We start from the raw sequence: 22,350 nt of genomic DNA on the forward strand, positions 1-22,350 counted from the left end.
CTGCAAATGCTGAAGTTCTGTGGCCCTAAGGTCCCTCCACCAGAAGTCAGACCAGCATAACCTGTCTGATATAGGATCTAGGAAATAGCTGTTGGAAACACACACCCCCCACCCCCAACAGATGTCCAGGTCCTGATTCCCAGAACCTGTGAATATGCTCCTTTCGTGGCTAAATGGATTTTGTAGACTTGATTAAGTTATGGATCTTGAAATAAGGGAAATTATTCTGGATTATCTAGGTGGACCCAATGTAATCACAAGGGTCCTTATAAGAGGAAGACAAGAGGATGAGTGAGAGAAAGATTTGAAGATGCTACACTGCTGATTTTAAAGGTGGAAGAAAAGGCCTGAAAGACCCCTCCCCTAGAAGATAGATAGGATAACTAACCGCTTGTTTGCTTTTCTGTAAACCGCTGGCTTTTAGGTATAGACCAGGTTATTAATTAGGTTATTAATTGCTTATTAATCGCTCTTTTGCCCTTCTGTAACCGCTTGGCTTATAGAAATAATAGAGACGCCATGATGGCATTCCTACCTTCCCCCTTCTTGTTCCCCTTTCCCGCCTCTCTCCTCCGGCGCGCGGGCCCTCAGAACCAATCAGCTTGTTCCCCCTTCCCACCTCTCTCTTCGCGCGCGCCCGCGCGCGCGGGTCCTTAGAGCCAATCAGCAAACTCCACATATGCCTTTTTCAAAAGTTCTAACTGTCAACCAATCAGTTGCGCCCCACCCAAAACTTGTTTGTACCTGTCTATAAAAACCCGGCACCACCCCAGCCGGGTGTGCTCAGCTAGCAGGAGCTGCTGACCACCCGCAGGCGCCTGCGTAATAATAAAGAACCTCTTGCTGATTGCATCCAGTGGCAGTGTTGGATTCTTGGGTAAGGGGATCCGCGGGTCTTTCAGGCCCAAAACCAAGGAATGTGGCTAGCTTCTGGAAACTGAAAAAGGTGAAGAAACAGATTCTCCCCTTGAGCTACCAGAAGGAACATAGCCCTGCTAACACACCTTGACTTTAGTCTATTAAGACCTATTTTGGATTTCTGACTTCCAGAACTGTGAGATAATAAATTTGTGTTGTTTTAAGCCACTAATTTCGTGGGTGTTACCACAGCCATAGGAAACAAATACAATGGCTAACTGGCCCCTAACTGGCCTCTTAAACTTTAGATTGTCTAAACAGAACTTGGGAGTCTTGTCCTCCCACGCCTGTGCTTTTTGTTCTTTTTCTTTTTTTAAATTTTTATTTATTTATTTGACAGAGAGAGGGGAAACACAACAAGGGGTATAGGAGAGGGAGAAGCAGGCTTCATGTGGAGCAGGGAGCCTGATGCGGGGCTGGATCCCAGAACCCTGGGATCAAGACCTGAGCCCAAGGCAGACACTTAACGATTGAGCTACCCAGGTGCCTCAAGCCTGTGTTTTTCCATTTTCCCCAAGGCAATAGATGGTAGCACCAACCACTACCTTATAAAGCCTGAAGCCTGGGTACATCTTTGCTTCATCTTTTCACTCATCCCTGCATCAAGTCCGTCAGTAAACCCTATGGATTATTCATCCAAATTATATCTACAGAGCACCTCTTCTCTCCATTTCCCCATCACCATCCTGGCCATCAGCACCTTGTCTGGTCTATGATATTCGTCTCCTAACTGGTAGTGTTTGTTTTTGAAATTTACCCTTACAGTTTATACCGTGTTACTCCTCTGCTTCAGTAGCCTCCCGTGCACTTGGAAAAAGAGTCCGGGGGTGCCTGGGTGGCTCAGTGGGTTAAAGCCTCTGCCTTCGGCTCAGGTCATGATCCCAGAGTCCTGGGATCGAGCCCCGCAGCGGGCTCTCTGCTTGGTGCAGAGCCTGCTTCTCTCTCTCTCTCTCTGCCTGCCTCTTTGCCTACTTGTGTTCTCTGTCTGTCAAATAAATAAATAAAATCTTTAAAAAAAAAGAAAAAGAAAGAAAGAAAGGAAGGAAGGAAGGAAGGAAGGAAGAAAGAAAAGAAAAAGAGTCCGTACTCCCTGATGCACCCTACAGGGCCTTGCTGGTCTAGCCCTCCCTGCCTCTGAGACCTCCTCTCACCATTTCTTTTTCTTTTTTAAGATTTTTATCTATTTATTTAAGAGAGAGGGTGTGAATGAGAGAGCATGAGTGGGGAGAGGGTCCAAGAAAGCAGACTCCCTGCTGAGTAGGGAGCCTGATCTGGGATTCAATACTAGGACCCTGGGATCATGACCTGAGCTGAAGGCAGAGGCTTTAACCCACTGAGCCACCCAGGTGCCCTTCTCTTCCCATTTCTTTGTTCTCTAAGCTCCAGCTCCACACTGGCTGGCTTCTGTTCTAGCCCCTTCTTTGGACAGCCCGAGTTCTTGCCTGCTCAAGCCTTCTGCCTTGCTGTGCCCTGTGCCTGGAAGCCCTGCTTTTCACTCCCCAAGTCTGACTCATTTTCATCTCCTAGCCTTGCTTAACGGTCACCTCCTCATAAATGCTTTCTCTAACCAGCCCCACCTCACAACACACCTGCTCAGCTTCATGTCACCTTGTTTTATTTCCTTTACAGAACTTGTTACGTTCTATAGTATCCTGTTTACTTGCTTATGTGCTTAAAATCTCTCCCCCCACACTAGACCGTAAGTTCCTCAAGGATCACATCTAATCTTGTTTACCATGTTATTTCCAGAGTATGGAAGAACGACTGGCACAGAACTGGGGATCAGTAAATATGGCTAAATACTGACTGACTGACCGCTCAGGCGGTGGGTAAGGGGTCTAATGTGGGGCAGGGCTGATGAGCAGAGGGGCAGCTCTGTGGGTTCTGCAGCTGAGCTCCCAAAATAGGTCGCCTGCTCAGCAACCCTGCCTCAGCTCCAGACTCCACCCCAGCCTGAACCTCAGCCCTCCGTCTAGCACCTCATTCCCTCCCCCCCATAGAGGTGGGGACAAAACTAGCCTCCATTCTAGATCATGGTTTGGTGGTGGAGGCCCAGGCCTGGAATAGCCTCGGCTCTCCCTCCTTCAGGCCATTGCCCAAACTACTTCCTTCCCACCTCCTTCTCCTGCCAACAAGTCATCCTAAACCCCAGCTCCTCAGAAAGTCTTCCCAAAAGGAGCAACTTGACCCCCTCCAAGGCCTCCCTGACTACTGGAACCCACCCCCATACTCGCCTAGACTATGAGTTCTCAAGAGACTACCATGTACAGCTGTCCAGGCTGTGAACTGTGGAAACTAAGGTTGCCATTCATATCGTCATGCAGTGCTGTGGCCTGGGGCCCAGTCTGAGCTGCCTCTGTTGCCTACCCATTCGTCCCGCATGATGGGTAGTCTCTTGACCTCCAGGTTTGTTGACTGAATGACTAACAATAACCAAACCCACCATCAGCTGACAGCTCTGGGGACCCTATTGTACCGTGGGCTAGAAGCGTCCATCTCCTGCCTTCACCCACCTCTAACCTAGGTAGGTCCATTCTGAGTCTAATCCCATACCTCCCAGGAGAAGGCCTTCTTTTTTCCCTGTTTTTTTTTTTTTTAAATTTTTAAAGATTTTTATTTATTTTTTTGACACACAGAGAGAGAACACAGGCAAGGGGGAGTGGCAGGCAGAGGGAGAGGAAGAAGCAGGCTCCCCACAGAGCAGAGAGCCCAACATGGGGCTCCATCCCAGGACCCCGGGATCATGACCTGAGCAGAAGGCAGACACCTAAATGACTGAGCCACCTGGGTGCCCATCCCCCAAGTTTTATCACAGTTTTATTTTTTAATGGTTTCATTTGCATTTTTATTGAAGTCTAATTAACATACAATGTTACATTAGTTTCAGATGTGGAAGGCCTTCTTTATGTTCCACTCACTTCACCCTGCAGCAACCACACCCATGCTGCTGCCAGTCCTGAGTGTTCTATTTTAGGGAGAAACAGCACAAGGGAGTGAGAGAGACACATTACACATTCACAGGGAGGCCAGCCTCCTCTGTTCTCTGTGGCCCTGGGGCAGCCGACAGTGCATTTCCTGTTCAGTAAGGCAGGTCCGTGGTCTTGGGCTTCACCATTTGTGGCAGGAACCCAGAAGTTCCTCCCACCACATCCTCCCATGAACCCCCTCTGCTTCATCAGGTGTTCAAGGAGGTTTTCCTGAGCCCAGCGAGGCTCTTCTCCCACCTTGTAGTGGACTCAGAGCCTTCTGCTCCAGGGGCTTCAAACTCCTCTCATCCACCATGTCCTTTCACCTTGGTTTCTGAAGCAGGGGGCCTGGAGTTGGAGAGGGCCCTGCTGCGGTACTGGTGGGAGGGGACTGGGCAAGATAAGGTCACAGATAACTGGGACTGATGCTGGGAGAAACCAGAACACTCATGCACTGCAAGTTTGGGAAACGACATGTTGGCTCTACGCACAAGTCATGATTCAGCAATTCCACTCCTGGGCACAGGCCTGATAAAAGGAAGTGTACCTGTCCACAGAGAGCAGTATAATTTGTCCAAGGAAACTGTCCAAATGCCCATCGTCAGCACTGTTCACACAATGGAAGACCGAGAGCAATAAGAATAAGTATCATTGTCTCAGGCAATACCACTTTCAAAATTCAGACTATACTGAGGGAGAGAAGCCTGACAACAAACCACATAACAGCATGTGTCATTTATAAGTTCAAGAACAGGCAGAACTAATCCAGGGAGATGGAAGGCGGTCAGAGCATTAACTCTCAGCAAGGGATGTGCCTAAAAGGGAGCACCAGGCTAGAGGGGGCTTAGGTGAGGCTGGCAATGTTTTTTTTTTTTTTTTTAAGATTTTATTTATTTATTTGTCAGAGAGAGAGCGAAAGAGCACAAGCAGGAGGAGCAATAGGCAGAGGGAGAAGCAGGCTCCCCACTGAAAAGGAGCCCGATGCAGGACTTGATCCCAGGACCCTGAGATCATGACCTGAGCCAAAGGCAGACGCTTAACCAGCTGAGCCACCCAGGCATCCTGAGGCTGGTAATGTTTTGTTCCTTTGTTTGGATGCTGCTTACACAGGTGGTTCATTTTGTGAAATTCCCTGAGCTACATGCTTATGATGGTGCATTTTTCTGTGTGGCAAATGTCCATAAAAATTTTACCAAAACAAACAAAAAAAAAATCACAACAAACACTGACCTTCATTTCATCCTCCTGCAGCCAAAAACTGATTAACAACCTTCTCACGAGCCCTCCCTGTTTCAAACCTTTCTGGCTCCTCAAACCCCCAGGGCCTTGGTAACAGGCACCACCCACCTCTCCCAACCTAGTACTCACTACACTCAGTTTCAACCCCCTGACATTTTCTGTTCCTTGACTTTGCTCATGCTAACTTCTAGGCTCCTGACCACTTTGCTCTTAGCAGGGCTTCCTCCTCCCCTGCCTTCTCACACTAATTCGTACTCATCTCCTCAGTTCAGAGTTGATGCACGCTTTGTGGCTAAGGGATACACCTGCTTCTATGTCTCCAGAGTACCCTAGACATCGCCACCAGAGCAGCTATTGCTCCTCTTGTCATTGCCTGTCTTGTTTATCTCCTTCATGAGCCAGAGGGTTCCATGGGGGCAGGGACTGTGCCTCTTCTGCTGTCTTATCCCCACACTTTGCCTGTGATTGAGTTGATGCTCCATAAATACTTGCCGAATGTGTGGATGAATGAATCAATTGACCCTGCCCTCCCCGCTTACATGGTCACCAGCCTCTTCACTGTACAGTGAGGAAATCACAGTCTGGCAAGGGGTCCAAGCATGCTTGGCTGGCGGGGTTATGGTCCAAGTCCCAGGGCTTTAAGCCTGCCTCAGGAGCTGCTACTGCCCACCCATCTTCCACCAAACAGATCTTCTACTACACTCAACTTGGGAAAATGGGAAACTCCACTCAGCCAGAAACCTCAAGCTCCTCATACGGCTCTGCCCCCAAAGCCTGTCTGGATGTTGGGCTCATGGCTCATTGTGCTGTATAAGAAAGCCACTGACTAGAAGCAAAGCAGCGGGGATGGGGAGGGAACTGGTCTGGGGCAGGGCATGAGCAGGACTGGGCCACAGAGCAAGCACAGAGAAAGCCATATGACCACTGTGAATAGAAAGGAAAGGAAAAATTGCTCTAGGTTAAAAGAGAATAAAGAGACACAATATGCGACACAGGAACCCTGACTGGATCCTGGCTTCAAAGCAAAGTAGCTCAAAGTCATTTTGGTGACAATAAGGGACAAAACTGGGGCGCCTGGGTGGCTCAGTGGGTTAAGCCGCTGCCTTCGGCTCAGGTCATGATCTCAGAGTCCTGGGATCGAGTCCCGCATCGGGCTCTCTGCTCAGCGGAGAACCTGCTTCCCTCTCTCTCTCTGGCTGCCTCTCCGTCTACTTGTGATTTCTCTCTGTCAAATTAATAAATAAAATCTTTAAAAAAAAAAAATAAGGGACAAAACTAAAGATATGTTTCTACATTATCATATCCCCACTATCACCATCTGATGTAATACATATTTTGCATGCTTGCTCATTGTCTATCTCCCCACAGCATAAGAATTTATGCTCTAGGGGCACCTGGGTGGCCAGTGGGTTAAGCCTCTGCCTTCGGCTCAGGTCATGATCCCAGGGTCCTGGGATCGAGCCCCACATCGGGCTTTCTGCTCTGCAGGTAGCCTGCTTCCTCCTCTCTCTCTGCCTGCCTCTCTGCCTACTTGTGATCTCTGTCAGATAAATAAAGAAAAAATCTTAAAAAAAAAAAAAAAGAATTTATGCTCTAAAAGGGGAACCTTCCTACACTTTTGGTGGGAATGCAAGCTGGTGCGGCCACTCTGGAAAACAGCACGGAGGTTCCTAAAAAGGTTGAAAACAGAGCTGCTCTATGACCCGGCAATCGCACTAATGGGTATTTACCCTAAAGATATAAATGTAGTGATCTGAAGGGGCATGTGCACCCAAATATTTATAGTAGCAATCTCCACAATAGCCAAACTATGGAAAGAACCTAGATGTCCATCAACAGATGAATGGAAGGGCACCTGGGTGGCTCAATGGGTTAAGCCTCTGCATTTGGCTCAGATCATGCTCTCAGAGTTCTGAGATCAAGCCCTACAACGGGCTCTCGTCTCAGCAGGGAGCCTGCTTCTGCCTGCCTCTCTGCCTATTTGTGATCTCTCTCTCTCTCTCTCTCTGTCAAATAAATAAAGAAAATCTTTTAAAATAAATTAATGGATAAAGAAGATGCGGCAAACACACACACACTGGAATACTATGTAGCCATCAAAAGAAATGAAATCTTGCCATTTGCAATGACGTGGGTGGAACTAGAGGGTATTATGCTGAGCGAAATAAGTCAATCAGAGAAAGACAATTATCATATGATCTCTCTGATATGAGGAATTTGAGAGGCAGGGCAGGGGGTTGTGGGGGTAGAAAAGGAAAAAAATGAAACAAGATGGGATCAGGAGGGAGACAAACCTTAAGAGACTCTTAATCTCAGGAAAAAAACTGAGGGCTGCTGGGGAGTGGGAGTTAGGAGGGATGGGGTGTCTGGGTTATGGACATTGGGAAGAGTATGTGCTATGGTGAGTGCTGTGAATTGTGTAAGACTGATGATTAAAAGAGCTGTACCCTTGGGGCAAATAATACATTATATGTTAATTTAAAAAACAAAAAACAAACCAAAAAATGGTAAAAAAAAAAAAAAAAGAGTAAAAAAATAATTTATGCTCCATTCTAAATATTTGTTGAGTAAATGACCATGGTATATATAACTATACAACTGCCAATTTAACCTTATGTTTCAAGAGTGATTCAAGTTAACAACCACTGTTCTCATTTTATTAATTTTACCTGCTTCTAATATCACATCATATGTGATTCAAAGCTTTTTTCTTCCATTTTCCTAATGAGGACCATTTCCAGTCTTTCACTATTCCAAGAAATGTTACAGTAAATACCTTTACTTGTGCCTGGAAGTATCTCTGAGGTTGGCCAGATCTGGGAGTGGAATGGCAGGTCAAAGGAATCTGCGACATTACCAGATATGGTAAAACCATTCTCTGAGTTGCTTATACCAATTTACAGCCCCACAAGTTCCCACATCCTCAGCAGCAGAATTTTGCCACATTTAAAATCTGTGGCTTAGGGGCGCCTGGGTGGCTCAGTGGGTTGGGCCGCTGCCTTCGGCTCAGGTCATGATCTCAGGGTCCTGGGATCGAGTCCCATATCGGGCTCTCTGCTCAGCAGGGAGCCTGCTTCCCTTCCTCTCTCTGCCTGCCTCTCTGCCTACTTGTGATCTCTCTCTCTGTCAAATAAATAAATAAATCTTTAAAAAAAAAAAAAAAAAAAAAAATCTGTGGCTTATCTAGTGGGTGCAGATGAGATTTTTTTTTTAAGGTTTTATTTTTTTGTTTGTTTGAGAGAGAGAGAGAATAAGCAGTGGGAGGAGCAGAGGGAGAGAGAAAGAGAAGCAGACTCCCCAATGCAGGAACCCAATCCCGAGACCTGGAGATCATGATCTGAGCCAAAGGTAGACACTTAACCGACTGAGCCACCCAGATGCCCCCCCCGATGAGATTTTAAAAACAGAAAATGCAATGTTTAGTGAGCTTGCATTTGACCAGAAACTGTAATAAATCCTTTACGTGCATTAACTTAAATAGTCTCATGCAACAACCCCGGGATGTAGGGAAATCTCTACCCCTTCTGTGGAGATAAGAAAGAGGCTGTGGGTTGAGTGCTTTGCACAAGTACAGAGTAAAGCTGTCACAGACCCATGGCTACCAGACCCACAACTTGCATCTTAACCACATTCCCTGCTGCCTCATAGTTTCCATTTTTTCTTTGATCTCTTTGTCATTGCCCTAGATTTCTATACTGAGCATGTGTTACTTCTATAAGAGACAAAACAACCTTAATAAACTTTATTTTAAAATAGTTTTGAGGTCGTATCCTGTCCCTGCTCCCCAGCAGTAAAGACGGCCAGGATTGGCCCAGTGCTCACAGCCTCTCTCCTGCACACCCTTATGAAAATGAAGGAAGGTTGTCCCCAGACTGTGGGGGTTGGGTGTGCAGGCCTTCTCTGGGGCTTGTTCCGACTCCCCAGAGGCATCCTCAGTTATGCGTCTCATCTGCTGGGCGCCACTTACCAGGTCTTGTTGGTGCTGGGGTCTTGGTGCAGAAGGGAGCTGAGCACATAGGGTGTGTCTCCCTCAGGAGTCACCCAGATCTGGGCCTCATCCACATTGAAGGCCACCAGAGGAGCAAGGCCTGTGGAGAAAAGAGGAATGTTTAACAAAAGAGGTGCCTGTTGAGGCCATGGCTGGGCCTTTGATTCCTATCATTCAGCCACATCTTGTGGTGTCATCATCCCCATTTTATAGATGAGAAAATGAGACTCCCTGGATCTTTTTCCTGTGGAAATAGGACAAGAATGTAGGCATGTCTGACCCAGACTCTGCACTCCCCAATCCTCCTACTTAACTGTGTCAGCATCAAGGCCTCATCCTCTAGGAAGCCTTCCCTTGTTCTCCCCTAGAAGTACTTCCCACCTTCTCACACCTCCCACTATGCAATTTCTGTACCTGTCAGATAGCACATACTCATGACAGAGTCTTGTACTAAAGTTAAAATAGACTGTGAGCCCCAGGGAGAGGATATACATACATTCTATCTATGACCCTCCATTCAAATGACCCAAGAGAAAACATGTCTTCAAACATGGACAAGAAAGTTTATAGAAGCTTTATTTATAATAGTTCCCAACTGGAAACCACCCAAATGTCCATCAGCTGGGGAAGGGATAAACTAACTGTGGTGTATTCATACAATGGACTACTCAGGAATACAAAGGAATGAGCAATTGACACACACAGCAAGATGGGTAAATCACAAAAATCATTGTGCTGAGTAAAAGAAGCTTTACACGAGAGTATCTACTATATAATTCCATTTACATGATGTTCTAGAACCAGCAAAACTGATCTATAGTAAAAAATACTATATTGTAGGCTGATGGAAGTATCCCAGATCTTGAAAGGAATTTGGATGACAAAGATGAGTGCATTTGTCAAAAACACACTGACTGGTCAACTTAAAATTTGCGTATTTCACTGAAGGTAAATTTTCCCTCAAAAAAGAACCATAAACACACATTAAACCCTAGTTGATATGTATGCTGAAATATTTAGGGATCATGTATACCAACATCTGCAGTTTACTTTGAAATGGATCAAAAGACAAGATGGCTTGATGGAAGGATAGACGGATATATGAAGATGGATATATAGATACATGTTTATATGTATGATATATATGCGGTAATGCAAATATAACAAAATGTTGACAACTGTCAAATCGAAGTGTGGTATATACTTTTCCACTGCACATTTATTTCAACTTTTCTGTATATTTGAAATTTTTAACTAAAAAGTTGGAGAACAGTGTGGAGATTCCTCAAGAAATTAAAAATAGAGCTTCCCTATGACCCTGCAATTGCACTACTGGGTATTTACCCCAAAGATACAGATGTAGTGAAAAGAAGGGCCATCTGTACCCCAATGTTTATAGCAGCAATGGCCACGGTCGCCAAGCTGTGGAAAGAACCAAGATGCCCTTCAATGGATGAATGGATAAGGAAGATGTGGTCCATATACACTATGGAGTATCAGGCCTCCATCAGAAAGGATGAATACCCAACTTTTGTAGCAACGTGGATGGGACTGGAGGAGATTATGCTGAGTGAAATAAGTCAAGCAGAGAGAGTCAATTATCATATGGTTTCATTTATTTGTGGAGCATAACAAATAGCATGGAGGACAAGGGGAGATGGAGAGGAGAAGGGAGTTGAGGGAAATTGGAAGAGGAGGTGAACCATGAGAGACTATGGACTCTGAAAAACAACCTGAGGGTTTTGAAGGGGCAGGGGGGTGGGAGGTTGGGGGAACCAGGTGGTGGGTATTGGAGAGGGCACGGATTGCATGGAGCACTGGATGTGGTACAAAAAAACAATGAATACTGTTACGCTGAAAATAAATTTAAAAATTAAAAAAAAAGTTTTGAGGAAATATTGATATTGACAGATTGCCCCTCACAGAGGCTATGCCAGTTCATACAACAACAACAGAATAGAAGTCCTGTTTCCCCACAGCACAGCTTGGGCTGTGTGCAGACTTTTTCATCCTTATTTTGAAAGAGTTATTATTTTTTTCCAAAATATATTTTTAAATTATGAATGAGGTAAAACCTTTTAATTTTTAAGTTGTTTACCACCTATTCATATACATTATCCATTTGTATGAAGTATTTATTACTTTCTTATTAATTTGTAAGAGCTTTTTGAATCAAAAGAAATTATCAATGTGATAAAGATATTGTTTCTCGCTTAGCTATTTAACTTGCATGATATCTTTCCCCACATCTATAGTTTGTCATTTTTCACTTGTGACTTGAGTTTTATGTTATGCTTCCCCATTCAGTGATTTTTTTTTTAAAGATTTTATTTATTTGACAGAGAGAGAGAAATCACAAGTAGGCAGAGAGGCAGGCAGAGAGAAGAAGGGAAGCAGGTCCCTGCTGAGCAGAGATCCTGATGTGGGGCTCGATCCCAGGACCCTGGGATCATGACCTGAGCCGAAGGCAGAGGCTTTAACCCACTGAGCCACCCAGATGCCCCTCAGTGATTATTTTTTTAAGTTCACTCACATTTTCCTCTATATTGGGTTTTTTTTTTTTATTTGTTTCACTTCTTACACGTGAATCTTTGATTCATCTATACTTTACTTTTGTGTATGGAGTAAAATAGCGACCCAGGTTTTACTTTTTCTCTCCACAAATGAAATAGTCTCAGCATTATTTCTTGAATAGCTCATCTTATCCCCATAGACTTGCAGTACCACTTTTATCATTCTCAGAACTCCCATATGCATCTGGGCCTCTGTTGGGACTTGGTTCTGCCCTACTGACCTCATTGTCCCCTGCTTGGATACGTTCATTAGTCTCCCAACCTTTCTCTTCCAAGTCTTGTCCCTCTCAATACAATTACCAATTACCAATTATACCAATTACCAGAAGGAATTCTTAGAAGCATGGTCTGCCACTCCACTGTAAAAACTCTAATGTATATTTACATAGAAAAAGAGCAAGGTGAAGTTCAGTAAACAGCATCTGTTCAGCTACTGTTCAATGAACAACTTTTTGCAGTGGCTCTTGAAAACTGATGCTGCTTTTTGGAAAACATTTTTTTTTTTTTTTATGGTGGTACAATGCCTTTTTCTTCCCCCAATACAGCACATAAACATGCTATAAGCAATAATGTTTTGATATCATACTTTTAGGCAAAAACATACTAAATTTAATAAAACAGTTTCTAGCCCAACAATATCACAGGAAACAAATGTGCAAGGCTTGCCTTGTTTGGATAAACCCAAATGCTTTGTTTTTGCATATATGTGCCGATTGAAAGGGCTGGAGAGGTAGTAGACTCTGTGACTCTGAAGTCTGCTAAATGCATAAACTATTCCATATATTTTGCGGTACTTTCAGGTTTAGTATTTATTTTACCCTCAATGTATTTTTCTGTGCTATTTATTTTTATAGGTATTTTTAAAGGTATTTTGAATACGAGATAACCACGAGTACCCAAAAGACTGAAGAAACAGTGAAGAAATGGTGCAGAAGGAAAATTATAGCTTTCATAATAATGACTCCTTCACAACTATCCTCCACTACTCATCATCAAGTCTTCATTTCCTCTTTTAATGAGGGTAATAACTTTTATTGCAGTAAGTTGTATATGTAAATTGTATTTTTAAATTCAAAATTTTTTAGAATAAACTTGTTTTATTGACAAATTAATAAATTTTTTCCATCAGAGAAAGCTGTTTGGGTATTGGGCTGGATGTTATGAACCAGTTTTTCCATTGAAATTGATGAAATTTCCCCCCCCCCCAATTAATGGCTTTTCCCTTAGCAGTAGAGATTTTAAAAAGAAATTAAATTCATTGGGCAAAGGAAAAGTTTACAGACTTTTATATAAGGAAGAGAAAGAAATACGTACAAATACGTTGTTCTTCATTTACCAAGAAGATATAAATTTAAAATTTGTGTGTATCCAATAACAACACTTCAAAATACATAAAAATATTAATTGAATTAAAAGGAAAAATACAAAATCCACAACCAAAATGAGAGGCTTTAATGCTTTAACAATCTTTCATTTAAGTTATGAAAAGATCAGTAAGGAGTATATAGAAGATCTGAATAACACAATTAACAAAACTTACCTGATTAATACAACACTGTACCCAGTAATGATAAAATAAGCATTTTTCAAATGCACATGAAACATTTGCCAAAACTGAAACATATGTTGCATCAAAAAGTAAGCCTCAATAAATTTCAATGGATTGAAATAATTCAGACTATGTTCTCTGACTATAGTGGAATTAAATTAGAAGCCAATAACAAAAAGGAAACTAAAAAAAAAAAAAAAAAAACCTTGAACTTCTCAGAAATTAAGCAATGCACTTCTAAATAACCTAAAGCCAAAAATGAAATCACAATGGAAATTTTTAAATATCTTGAACTAATGAGAATTAAGCTACAACAAATCGAAACTTGTGGGAAATAGTTAAGGCTTAGAGGAAATGTACAGTCTTAAGTGCATGTGTTAAAAAAAAAAAAGGGTAAAAATTAATTATCTAAGCTTTCATCTCAAGAAGGTAAAAGAACAGCAAATCAAACCCAAAGAAAGTCCAGGAAGGAATAGAGATATGAGCATATATCAAAGAAACAGAAAACTAACTTACAGTAGAGAAAATCAACAAAGCTAAAGTGTGTTTTTAAAAAAAGGTTAATAAAACTGATAAACCCCTAGCAACACTGATCAAGGAAGAAAAGACCACACAAATTACCAATATTAATGAAAAAGAGGACATCAGAATAGATCCCAAGACATTTAAGAAATAGTAAGAGTGAAAACGTAAAATAAAATAAAGAAATAATAAGAGGATAGTATATACAGTTTATGCCACTATGCTTCACAATTTTGTTGAAATAGATAAATTCCTTGAAATAAAGATTTACCAAAACTGATGAAAAAAGTGCAAGCTGAATAATCTTTATCAAAGAAATTAAATTGGTTATTAAAAACCTTAGGAAGAATTCCAAGCACAGATGGCTTCCCTGAAAACTCTTCCAAACATTTAAAGAAGAAATACCAATCTTGCAAAAACTGTTCCAGAGAACAGAATTGAGAGAACACTTACCAATCATTTTATGGGGCCAGAATAACATTGATATTAAAACCCAACAAGAGCAAAGATTTTAAAAACAAACAAGCAAAAATCAGAGAAAAACAGACAGGAGCAATACAGTGAAGGATAAAAGATCTCTTTCTTGGACATGGATGTCAAAATCCTAAGCAAAATATTAGCAAATCGAATCTAGTGACATCAAAGAATAATACATTACAACCAAGTTGAGTCTCTTTCAGAAATGGAAGGGCAGTTTGACATTTGATAATAATTGACTTATTTATCACATTAACAGGGAAAAAAAAGAAAAAAATCATATGATCATTATGATAGAGGCAAAAGGCATTTGATAAAATCTCCTCTGGGTCTATGATTAAAAAAAAAATCACAGTAAACCAGAATAGAAGGAATTTCCTTAACCTGATCAAGAATATCCGCCAAAAATCTTCAGCACACATCATTCTTATTGGTGAGTTGCTGAAAGCTTTCCCTAAAATCAGGAAGGAGACAAGAATGATCACTCTCACCACTTTACTAAACATTTTACCAGAAGACTTAGAGCAATAAGAAAAAAAATACAGAGCATAAAGATTAGAAAGGAAAAAATAAAACTGCCACTATTTGCAGATGAAATGATTAAGTACATTGAGAAATACAACAGATCCACAGTCAAACACTAAGAATTAACAAGAACTTTTAGCAAGGTTGCTGATATAGAGGCAATTTTTTTTTTTAAGATTTTATTTATTTATTTTACAGACAGAGATCACAAGTAGGCAGAGAGGCAGGCAGAGAGAGAGGAGGAAGCAGGCTCCCTGCCGAGCAGAGAGCCCCATGTGGGGCTCGATCCCAGGACCCTGGGACCATGACCTGAGCCGAAGGCAGAGGCTTTAACCCACTGAGCCACCCAGGCGCCCCATGATATAGAGGCAATATACAAAGAACCACTGTACTTCTATATACCGTCAATGATCAAATAAACAGTGAACAATTTTTATAGATGCCATTAGCAAAAGACAGAGAAATCAAATGTTCAAAAATAAGTCTAACTTTGGGACAACTGGGTGGCTCAGTTGGTCGGGCTGCTGCCTTCAGCTCAGGTCGTGATCCCAGGGTTCTGGGATGGAGTTCCATATTCAGGCTCCTTGTTCAGTGGGGAGGCTGCTTCTCTCTCTGCCTCTGCCTGCCACTCTGCCTGCTTGTGATTCCCCACCCTCCCCCCGGCAAATAAATAAATAAAATCTTAAAAAAAAAAAAAAAAAAGGTCTAACTTTAGTTAGACATGCAAAACCTCCATGCTGAAAACTAGAAAAGATTAGGAGAGATTAAAGATCTAAATAGACGGAGGGCTAGATCATGTTCATGAATGAAAACTCAGTATTGTTGTCAGTTATCACTACACTGATCTATAGCTTCAATAGAATCCTAATCAAAATCCCAGCAAATTATTGGGGAAGGGTGAGGTATGTTAACAAGACAATTTAAAAATTTATATGAAATTGTATAGGGCAAGAATAGTCAGACAGTCTTAAAGGAGAAAGACAAACTTGTAAGACTTGATAACATACTATCATCTATCAAAATATTACAAAGTTATAGTTAAGACCGAATTATACTAGCACAGGGCAGACAGAAAGACCAACCAGGCAGACAAATGGACCAATGGAACAGAGAGTCCAAACACATATGATCACCTATTTTAGGACAAAGGTAACACTGAAGAACAATGAGGAAAGAATTTTTTTTCCTAAAGATTTTATTTATGTATTTGACAGACAGAGATCACAAGCAGGCAGAGAGGCAGACGGAGAGAGAGAAGGGGAAGCAGGCTCCCCACAGAGCAAAGAGCCCGATGTGGGGCTCAATCCCAGGACCCTGGGATCATGACCTGATCCGAAGGCTTTAATCCACTGAGCCCCAGGAAAGAATTTCTTTTTTTTTTTTTTCAAGATTTTATTTATTTGAGAGAGAGAGAGAGAACATGAGTGGGAGGCAGAGGGAGAGGGAGAAGTGGACTCCTCACTGAGCAGGGACCCCAGTGTGGGACTTGATCCCAGGACCCCAGGACCATGACCTGAGCTGAAGGCAGACACTTAACTGACTGAGCCACCCAGGTGCCCAAGAATGATTTTTTAAATAAATGGTGCTGGGTCACTTGAATATCAATACTGAAAAAAAATTAATCTTGACTATTCTCACCCCATCTACCTCTCTCTCTCTCTCTCTCTCTTTCTCTCTCTCTCTCTCTCACACACACACACACACACACACACACACACACACACACACATTCCCGATAGGTTAAAATGTGGATTTAGATGGACTGAATGTGAAAAATGAAACAATAACGTTTTTAAGAGAAAACAAAGGACCTGGGGTAGACAAATATTTTTTAATTAGCAATAATCGCGCCTCGGATAAACCTCATTGGCTACGATACTGCCACTGCGCAAAGCTAGACAAATATTTTTTAAACAGGACACAAAAAGCACTAACCATAAAGGAAAGAACTGATACACTGAACTTCATTAAACTTAAGAACTTCTGTTTATCAAAAGACATCATTATGAGAATAAAGAGTGAGAGAAGATATTTGCAACACAAATATATGACAGAAGACTTAGAATATGTGCAAAATTCTAAGAGCTCAGTAAGAAAAAGGCATGTAAGCTAATAGAAATAGGACATTTCACAACATATTATCCAAATGGCCAGTAATCGAATAAGAAAGCACTCAATAGACTTCAGAAAAAGGCAGATTAGAACCACCATACAGTATCACTACACAACTACCAGAATGATGAAAATGAAAAAGATAATACTAATTGTTGGCAATGATTTGGAGCAACTAGGACTCTCAAATACTACTGGTAAGAACATAATCAGTACAACCGTTTCAGAAAACCATTTGGGAGTATCACCAAGCTGAGCATATGCACAAATTATGATCCAGCAATTCTATTTTTAGGTATATCACCAGTAGAAGTGTGTCTATATGTTCTCAAGAAGACATGTACAAGAATGTTCTCAGCCTCACTATTTATAACTCCAAATTGGAATAATCCAAATATCCATCAGCAGTAGAAAGGAAAAACTGTGAATATTAATCAGTGGAATACTCTAAAGCAGTGAAAATAACCACCCAACCCATCCAAGGTGGTTGAATTTCATAAACACAATATGAGAAGAAAGACTAGGAGCAAAACAGACCATACCGTATAATTCCCTTTACACAAAGTTTAAAACAGGCAAAATAATGTATGGTATTAGAAGTTAGGAGAGTGGTTATCCTTGGCGATGACATAATGAATGACTAGAGGGAGGAACAAAGGGTACTTCTGGGCCATTGGTCATATTCTGTTTCTCGAAATGGGTACTGGTGACATGGATTTGATTTAATTTGAAAAGTCATTAATCAGAATTTTATTGTGTACTTTTATTGTGTAATTCAAAAAAGTTTACATTAAAATATAAGTACAAGTTTCTAAAACATATGGAATATGTAAAAATTCTGTCAGTCAGTTAATAATAATATTTAAAAGAGAAGAAAAAACTCCAAAACAAATCAAAACACTGCATTGGTTAGCACTGTAAGTAATGAGGGCACCATCCCCTTACTCTAAAATTTGTTTATTAAAGAGAAAATACTAAGTACTTTTCTTATCTTTCCTGTATAAATTGCACTTCAAGGTCACCAAATAGTCCTAGTTGATGTGGGCAGAATAATAAAATCATAAAAACACAATTTTGCAAACCATAGTATAATAATGAATTCAGGCCACGATCATCAACAGATAAAACTACTAGAAGGAAGTTTCATAGAAAACTTTACAATTAGATTGACACCCCCTGAACCCAACAGTCAATCTTAATGTCCCCAAGAATGAGTCTTCAGACATAGGTGCCTCAGAGTATGACACCATAAGAAGGTTATAGGAGTCCCAGACTCTGTATTTTCAACAAGCTCTCAAGTGGTGCCCACATTTTGAGTAGCAGGTCTTTAAAATACTTCGGCAAAAGAAACACAGAGGGGACTGAGATAAATCTAGGAAATATGGCAAAATCCCCACTATAGAGTATGCTTTCCTAAAAAGTTAAACCTGAATTTAATGAAGTCATTAGCGCTAACATTCAGGTTTTGGGAAATTCTGGGGATAAAAGGGCAAACCACACCAAAAGGAAGCAAACACACAAATCCTGAATGACGCTCTTCTACCAGACAAGCCACCAAGCCCTGCAGTAAAGAAGAGACTCGAAAAGGACACACAAACCAAAATATAGGCAACTGGCCACTCTAGACTAAGAGAGGCATAGCAACCAAATGTAATCTGGACCTTGTTTGGATTTTGACTCCAAAAAAGTTATTGTTAAAAAGTGGTAAACTGAGACAGGAAGATTTGAATATGGACACCCCCAAATTATTGTTAAATTTCTTAGATGATAAAAACATTGTGGCCTAGTAAGAAAAATAACCACATACCTCAGAAATGTGTACTGAAGTGTGTGGGGTGAAACGACACAATGTTTTGGGTTTGCCTTATAATAATGCTTCTGAAACATTAAAGTGCTAACAGATCACCCAAGTTTCTTGTTAAAATACAGATTCAGATTCAGTAGATCAGGAGGTGGGACTGAGAGTGTAGTCTAACAAGATGTTAGATGATGCCCTGCTGCTGGTCACCACACCATACTTTGAGCAGCACAGCTTTAAAGGAAACCAAAGGGGACATGAACTGATACAGCAGGATGGCAAGTCGTGATAATGGTGTAATCTGGGTGATGGGTATACTGACTTCATTACAGTACTTCTCTTTGTTTTTGTACATGTTTAGAATTTTGTTAAAAACACATCTTTCAAAGGCTCAGGAGGGGGTGCCTTGTGAGAAGGCAGTGTTCAGTCTCTCATTTCTCAATTCCCAAACCCTCTCCCTGAGGCCGGCAGAAAGCAGACATCTGCACTTTATTTCTTCTCCCTTATACTTTGGCCTTGCCCGGAATGATTTGTGGCAATTCATAAAAATATACAAGACAGTAAGGTAAAACTTATTTTTAAATGATGGGCAAGCCAAAAAAAAAAAAAAAAAAAGGAAGGAAAGTGACAATTAGAAAAAAGGGGTGAGGGGCTCCTGGGTGGCTCAGTTGGTTGAGCCTCCAACTCTTTTTTTTTTTTTTTTTTGAAGATTTTATTTATTTATTTGACAGAGAGAGATCACAGGTAGGTAGAGAGACTGGCAGAGAGAGAGAGAGAGGGAAGCAGGCTCCCTGCTGAGCAGAGAGCCCGATGTGGGACTTGATCCCAGGACTCTGAGATCATGACCTGAGCCGAAGGCAGCAGCTTAACCCACTGAACCACCCAGGCGCCCCGAGCCTCCAACTCTTGATTTCGGCTCAGGTCATAACCTCAAGGTTGTGAGATCCAGCCCTGCACTGGGCTCTGCACTCAGCGAGGAGTCTGCTTGAGATTCTCTCTTCCCCTGTCCTCTGCCCCTTGCCCACGTGTTCTCTCTCTCCCTCCCTCTCTCTCAATAAATAAATCTTAAAAAAAGAAAATGAAAGAGGGATGAACATGAAAGGGCAAAATTAAACCAGGAAGGAGACCACCTGGCTTGAGCATCAGTGCTAGCACTTTCTATGGTTGGTCCCCCTTTGGACTCTGAACACAGTATAAGGTCACAGTGGATGCCAAATAAAATTAATTGTTGAATAACTGCATAAATGTATGAACTTTCTTGAAGTCAGTTTAAGGATGAAAATGATCAGTTGTATTATTCACAGAGTCCACACAATTGGTAAAAGAATTATTCTGGTGAAGCGGGAAAACCAGAAAAAATGTTTCCCAAGGTTCTCTTCACAAGAACAATGAATGAATGGGGCAGAGTAGAGTTAAAACAAAGACAAAAAACAATAGCAGTGAATGAACAAACCTACATCCCAAGTTACCTGGGAGCTATTCTTCGTGTCTTGCTTGCCATCACCCAAAGTATAATACAGAAAACATAATCAGACCATGAGCAATTCCCTTTTGGGGGCCAAGGATCACTTTTGAGAATTGGGTATGAGCCCATCCCACCTACCCAAGTGTACATTTCCCAAGTCTTATCCTTGCTAAAAGTGCTCTGCTCTGAGGTGAGCTCCTGCCTTCCTCCTGATTCTTCCCATTCACCTTCTCCAAGAGGCTTTCCTGACCTCCAGACCCCTATGTAGGCACTCTGTACCCTTGTAAGCCTTTTCTCACAAACTGACATTACTCTCAACTCCTTGTTTACTTATCATTGCCTGTTACTTATTGACTGCTTCCCCTGCCACCAGTGAGCCCCTCTGAGGGCGAAGACTGGGAGTCAGCCTTGTTCACCATGTCATCCTAGGGCCAGGTATGGTGGCCCACACCTACTAGGTGCTGGATGGGTGAAGGGGGCTCAAAGACAATCCCTGTGGCCAACCCATGGACCCTCAAGGGTTTTAGAGGTGGGGAATGGGGAGCACTGTTCTCCATGAGTACAGGATTGGACTCAGGCTCCTTGGCTCATTTTATGAGAAGCCCTGTGTTTCTTGATCAGTCAGGTTATGGTGAACAAACTGATTAGGAGAGAATTAAAAAGTAAGAACTAAGAGTGACAGGGTGACAGGGTGGTCCATTCAGTTAAGCTTCCAACTCTTGATTTTGGCTCTGGTCATGATCTCAGTTGTGAGACTGAGCCCCACATGGGGTGTAGAGCTTACTTAAAAATAAAATTAAAAGGGTGCCTGGATGGCTCAGTCGGTTAAGCACCCCACTCTTGGTTTCAGCTCAGGTTGTGATCTCAGGGTCATGAGATGGAGCCCCAGAGCCCCGTGTTTGGTGGAGTCTGAGCTCAGGGCAGAGTCTGCTTAAGATTCTCTCTCCCTGGAATGCCTGAGTGGCTCAGTGAGTTAAGCCTCTGCCTTCAGCTCTGGTCATGATCTCAGGGATCGAGCCCTGAATCGGGCTCTCTGCTCAGCAGGGAGCCTGCTTCGCCCCCCTCCCACCTGCCTCCCGACCTACTTGTGATCTCTCCGTAAAAAAATTAAAATCTTAAAAAAAAAAAAAAAAAAGATTCTCTCTCCCTCTTGCTCCTCACAGCTCTACCATCTCTAAAATAAATAAATATTTTTTTAAAAAAGAGTAAGAACTAGCAAATTCTTGCAAGGGGCGACTAGAAGGCTTTCTTTCCGTGTTTTCCTGTGTAACTGATAGACAAGGTTTGGAACCCCTGAGATAGGTCCATTCTCCTCATCCAGGCATCTGTGGCATCTCCCTGCCTAGCACAATGCCCACTCTCCCAGGTCTGCTCTCCAGCCGTTTCAAGCTCCTCTATACCCCACTCCCTGAACACCATCCCCATACCTCCCACTTCTGGGCCCTTGTCAAGCAGTTCCCCCTGACCAGTATGCCTTCCTTGTTCTCACATTCGTTCAGGCACTCCCTGCTCCCAGGAGCTACTTCAGATTCTCAGCTAGAGTAACTCACTCGTCCCTGAGCCCCCACCACATCCTGCAGTGTGTCTGGTTCTGACTAGGTCAGAGTGATCTGTGATTAAGTCAGTCTCCCCCAAAACGTGATCTGAGCCATCCATGACACCCCTCCCCCTCAACCACAAAGCCCAGTTCAGCATAATGCCAGACCCAGAAGTGTCCTGGAAATGTCAGAGTAGGCCAGAAATTCTTGTTCACCACCCCACCCATCCTCATTTTTGCCTTGTTCACCTGAAAGATCTTGATGCAAGATCCTTGAAAAGTGGGAAGAGGCAGCAGATGAGCAGAGAGATAATCACAGCTACCCTCCCAGATCACCTGATTTCTTCCAGGCATCATACAGGGTGCTGAGGCTCAGAGAAGTTGAGTGATTTGCTTGTGGTCCATTGGCAAATTGAATACTTGTGTCTAGGGCCCAGGTCTGCCTAACCCAAGCCTTTAGTGAAAGCTGGAGGCACTGAGGGGTTGGTAAACAGAGAAAAAAGAGTTACAAATGGCCCCAGAAGCTGGGCACATTTCCTGCTGGCACAGCTCCCAGTCGTGCCAGCCCCTCACTGAGCCTGGGCAGAGCTCCGGGTTAGACAGCTGTTTAATTAGGTCAGCGAGAACCTCCTGTGCAAGCAGAGCGGCATGAGAACATGTGTAGAGGGGATTTACCATATT

At 42.4% G+C, this 22,350-nt stretch overlaps 1 protein-coding gene and 1 non-coding gene across 3 annotated transcripts in view; both read right to left on the bottom strand.

Annotated features, from left to right (window-relative positions):
* ITGAE (integrin subunit alpha E) overlaps positions 1 to 22,350 on the bottom strand; it is a 67,815-nt gene that overhangs the window by 38,044 nt on the left and 7,421 nt on the right. For both annotated transcript variants that reach the window (XR_009348234.1, XM_059150092.1), the window contains exon 2: positions 9,091 to 9,211. Coding sequence is in view for 1 of the 2 variants with exons in the window: in XM_059150092.1 (XP_059006075.1) it covers positions 9,091 to 9,211 (121 nt within the window). In the remaining variant the exon portion in view is untranslated. The remainder of the gene's footprint in view (positions 1 to 9,090; positions 9,212 to 22,350) is intronic.
* Positions 16,511 to 16,653, bottom strand: LOC131817125 (U4 spliceosomal RNA). Its single transcript, XR_009348339.1, has one exon. It is a non-coding gene; the product is annotated as a U4 spliceosomal RNA (small nuclear RNA).

This window comes from Mustela lutreola, chromosome 15, assembly GCF_030435805.1.
Source record: "Mustela lutreola isolate mMusLut2 chromosome 15, mMusLut2.pri, whole genome shotgun sequence".
Lineage (NCBI taxonomy): Eukaryota > Metazoa > Chordata > Mammalia > Carnivora > Mustelidae > Mustela > Mustela lutreola.